This window comes from Nicotiana attenuata, unplaced genomic scaffold (assembly GCF_001879085.1).
Source record: "Nicotiana attenuata strain UT unplaced genomic scaffold, NIATTr2, whole genome shotgun sequence".
Classification (NCBI taxonomy): Eukaryota; Viridiplantae; Streptophyta; class Magnoliopsida; order Solanales; family Solanaceae; genus Nicotiana; species Nicotiana attenuata.
This window is the reverse complement of record NW_017680956.1, coordinates 1-5,207: the sequence shown is the minus strand read 5'-3', so window position 1 is coordinate 5,207 and position 5,207 is coordinate 1. Positions and strand designations below refer to the sequence as shown.

General features: G+C 35.7%; 1 protein-coding gene across 1 annotated transcript; it reads left to right on the top strand.

Annotated features, from left to right (window-relative positions):
- Positions 1-3,643: 3,643 nt before the first annotated feature.
- Positions 3,644-4,784, top strand: LOC109221892 (the record flags this gene model as incomplete). The annotated part of the gene is given in 3 exon segments (XM_019386324.1): positions 3,644-4,260; positions 4,562-4,609; positions 4,725-4,784. Coding segments are annotated over 3 exon segments (609 nt in total), but the record flags the coding sequence as incomplete, so codon positions are not given.
- Between the last annotated feature and the right edge of the window lie 423 nt (positions 4,785-5,207).

Genomic DNA, 5,207 nt, shown 5'->3' with positions numbered 1-5,207 from the left:
AATAGTAGGTTAAGGAACACATAGAAGAACCATGTCCTTCTATAATTAGTCTAAGAGAAAAATTGGTCACCACACAAATCATCCCCCATCTCTTGTGTGGTATTGAAGTATAAAATATCATATACCAACATCTCTGGCAATTGTGAAATATGAAAGTATCATCATAACAGAACATACGCCAAAAGTAATTGAAGTAGGCCAAGTTTACCAAGACAAACAGACAATTATTAGTGCAATAAAGCACTATTCTGTCATGAATAAGTCTCAATTTAGGGTGAAAGGTCTAGTGCAAGAAGTTAGAAATATTTTATTTGTCAAAATCATATTGTGTATAAGCTGTAGTTTTTATGTATATAAATTGTTTAAAATAATTTTTTGTGCGTAAACAGGCTCGTATTCTGTAGCTACAATTTGCATAACATTTTTTTAGTTATTTTACTGTAGCTACTGCCTCGTATCTGTCGGTGACAATTGTATGTGGCACTTCAAGTCCACCAGCATAAATGAATCAATATTGTTCAAGTTTTGAAAATTCAACAGCTTGCACACATGCTCTTTGATGGACAACACATATATACAACGGAAAGCTACTGTCATGGTAGTTGTCATGCCAAAATATGCGTATCCTAAGACAATAAACATACCAAAAGACATACAAACTGATATGTTGTTGGAACATGATGTGAACTTAACATACGTACCAGCTTGGATAGCAAAAGAAAAAAGGCTTTGGAATTTTTGAGAGGTCATCCTGTTGATTTCTACAGTCGGTTTCCGAGTTTTTTTGTATATTTTAGAGAAGACTTATCCGGGGCCGGTAGTGAAATTGCAGAAGACTGAGATGATTGTTTCTTATATGCATTTGTCGCTCTTAGTACGTCCATCAGTGTTGGGAGCATTGTAGGCCAGTTGTCGTAGTCGATGGCACCTTCTTGAAGCCGTAATATAGGGGAATCATACTAACAACTAGCACAATGGATGTAGCAGGTAATGTAGATTAATTGTAAAAATATTGTAATAAAGTTATTTCTGAGACTGTATTTTTATATTTTCAAGTTTTATTACTGAAATTGGATTTCTTTTTGCTACCTATATGATAGGTAGCATATTACCACCAACATACACTGTTGTTGATCCAGAAAATGACGCATGATGGAGCTGGTTTTTTTTGAGCAATTCAAACATGCATATGGTGAAAAACCAAAAGGATGTGTGTTGTTTCTGACCAAAATGGGAGTATATTGAAGGCAACATCTACTGTTTATACCGACATACCACATTATGCTTGCATGTGGCATATTCGAATAATTGTAAGGTCAAAGTTCAAGAAAGGTCAAAGTTCAAGAAAGGTTATCTAAAATTAAGCGAATTGTACTTTGCCACGGCACGATCATACATGCTTGATGAATTTAATGAAATAATGTCAAAGATTGAAGAGATTGACACACGTGTTAAAGCATACCTATACGATATTAGTTATCATTGATGATCTCGGGTACATACTACGGTGAGTGACATCAAACATTGTAGAGTCCTTGAATGCGGTAACTAAAGATGCAAGAGAGCTGCCCGTAGTTCAACTATTAGAGTACATACCTTGGGAAAAAATACAACAAAGAGTTGGAGGAGAACATGACATTATTGCAGAAGATGAGAGTAAGTTATAGCCAATAACATCATATCATTTATTTCATCAAGCTAAATATATACTGATAATTGTAGATATGTTATTGTATAATTGTGGTTATTTTATCTTTTATCAATTGCTGACAACTTGTTATGTGTTTGTAATGAAATTGAAAGTGAGGGCTTCAACATATTACATTCATACCGTGATAGATGGTGTGAAGCGCTTCATTGTTTTCCTTCAAAACAAGAGATGTAGTTGTGAACAATTCCAACTTGATGAACTTCCTTGTCCACATGCTTTGGCGGCTTTGAGGCACAGGAACGAGTCTTATGAAAACTATTGTTCTCCTTATTACACGAGGGAGAGCTTTCTGCAGACTTTGAAATACCAGTAGACCCGCTACCTGATGAAAGCAAATGGAATGTGCCACAACATATAGTAGAAGAAGTTGTAATGCCACCTACTGGCCACTACGGACAAGAAGGGCATAACAAAAAATCTTGTAGGAATGCTCCCAAAAGGAAATAAGAAATGATATAGTATAAAGAATTTTTTTTACTGAGTACTGTTGATGATAATCTGTCCTTTAAGACATATTTAGTTGTGTTTGTTCTGTTCTGGACAATTATAGTTGTGGTGTAATTGTGTTGCTAATTTGAATAAAGATTGTCTCCTATAATGAATATTTGGTATACAGATTTCAACTCTTAATGCAATTGGTTTGTATTTATTTTGTTCAAAAACTGGGTTTATTTATTAATTTTAAGCTTTTCCTAACAACACTGCTAAATTTGAATAGATTCTATATTTTTGTATAGTAGTTGTAGACATAATTGTAGTTATGCTATAAAGAAATTATATAGTACCAATATCGAGATCAAGTACTAATAACTTTCAACAAAAAAATATGCTATAGATGTTTTCTATTGTAAGTAGTAGAATTCTGGACAAAATAACAAAACAAAAGGTAAAACAACTATAACACAAATCTGCTACAAATAATTGTAGTTGGATTGTTCTTAATAAACAATTTTCCTACAACTTTAATACAATCCAACTATAACACTTTCACTACAAATTTTCTACTGAAAGGACAACTAATTCTTTTTGTTCCGGACTCGTGTTCTCTCCCTCACAGCTTGTGCACTTTTTCTTCTTGCTAATCTCCCAGTCACCTTACTTTCACTAATTGCACCAAGCTTTTGCTTTAGGAGATTTTTGAACCATCTTCCTTTTTGAAGGTTTGACAGTAGGAGAAATTTTGATTATTTTTTTGTGCAGGTTTCGGAATAACTTCTTCTTCGACGAAATCATCATCACGAGCAATTTCTTTGCCCTTCCGCTTTACTAATTTAGCAGATGCCGAGGCTTCACCAGCATCCCTGTCATGCTTGAGTTTTGTTCGCGCTTCTGGCCTAGCTTCGCGAGGGGAAAGCTTGGACTTTGTCTTTGGTGTTGCATGTCTTGATTTCACCATTTTTTGGGTGAATCCTGTGAGAAAGCACCCAAATCAAAAGTAGGAATATCACCAATATTAGCTTTTTAGGGCTTATCTTTGGAAATCCTTTCTTCTTCATCGTAAAGGAAAGGAAAATTTGAAGCTGTTAACGATTTCGTATGGATTTTGAGAGAGAAATCAAAAAGTTTGAGAGAGATATTATAAAAGATTTTTGAACAAAAATGGATGAGAGCGTTCATGGAGGGAGAGAGTATCAGAATCGTAGGGAGTATGAATAGAGAAACGTGGGGGGAGGGGGGGATGGGTTATGTACGTTAGCGAGATTATAAGGAGTTAATTGATATCTCATTTAATTTCTAAAATATATATAATTAGTAAATTATATATTTTTATGTAATTAAATTGAAACTTGAGTAAAGAGAATAATAAGATTTCAAATAGTGTATGGGAAAGGTACCCTTTTTTTGACACTTAACCTTTTTTTCCCGGAAGGAAAACTTATTTATTTTCGTGTCAAAAGAAAACTTGACACTCTGGTAAGGTACGAGAGCACATAATCCAATCAGAATCGGTTGCCACGTGTCGCGAAAATCCAATCGTACAAGTAAGGCACAATAAGATCCCATCAACGGTTTGTTTCATTGTAGCTACGCAACTGAAAAACCTCCATATGCATCGATTGACTCGTAATACACTCAGCTACCTCAGTTCGGCCGAGTCACAACGATTCTACTCATTCATCGGCGATTCCCGCCTTCGCTTTTTAACCGTCAAATCTCTCGCCCCTCCATTCTCCGTCACAAACCTCGGCCACAAGTCCTTCTCAATTGCCTCAAATTCCAAAACTTTCTCCGCTGTACCCAGCCGCTTTACGCCGGCGGGAATGGATTCGGATCGGCTTGCGGCGTCCGGCTTCGAGGATTTTGTTCGAGTCGATGGAGAAATTGTTAATTCTACAAATTCAGAAGGTTCTGATGAGAGCGTAGTGGAAGAACGAGGGGTTGATGAGGTTTCGTCGGTGAATGAAGAAGGTGAAGGTCAAAGTCAACCATACGAAAGGAAGGTTTTGCCGGAGGAACTTTCGAGGAATGTAATGACACTCACTTGTGAATCTTCTGCCGACGGAGGCATTTGCGATGTGTATGTTGTTGGCACAGCTCACGTTTCTGCGGTAAATTTGGCGTTTTCCTTCCATATGTTTCCATATGTTTTAGTAAGATGAAGTTATCTTGAAGCTTGAATTTAATTTATTGTATTTATGCGAATTTCTTTTTGAGAAATGAATTCTCAGAAGTTAGTAATTTTGAACTAATATCGATCAACTTATATTCCTGCAATAGTTTTCTTCATATTATTATTAGGAGTACCATTCATGGCTCATATTGGCAATTTAGTGTATTCATCGAATTATAGAATAGAATGAGCTTATAGAGGGTTGTATAATCACATAAGTTTTCAATGCATGGTCACAGGAATCCTGCCAAGAAGTCGAAGCCGTGATCAATTTTTTGAAACCGCAGGTGCTTCTTTTGACTTTGTATTGAGTAATTGGTAGCAGCCTGCTTTAGCTGCCAATTTTCTTCTATTTTTAGGCTTCCACAGTAGTTTTTGTTGATTCTGGTTTATTGATGATAGGTTGTTTTCTTGGAGTTATGCTCAGGTCGTGTGGCTGTGCTTACACCTCATAATTTAAAGGTTGGACTTTCATCTCTGACATATATCTTTATCCCTCTCCAGATACGTAAAGAGTTCATCTTGGGCCGAGCCAAACATGAAGTTTCTATTTCTTGAGTTTCTTTTACCATGTAGAGAAGTTTCCTCTGTTATTTATTTTTCTTCTCGGAATTTTTACTAGTTTTCAATTTGATACAGACCGTTAGTGTGCTTTTTGTACCTGATGCCTTCTCTTTATAATTCAGTCCAATTGTTTGCTTTCTCATTGCAAGGTACCTACTTTGGTTGTCTGTCTTTTTATGGTGCTTTGGTGCTTCAAGAACTCAAGTTGGTCATAATTTTTTTTTTTAGATAGGTAAATTTACAGTTAGTCATAATTGGGTAATCTGTTTCTCTTTCTGAATTAAAAAGAAAAACTCTGTATAAAGCAATCAAGTCCGAATA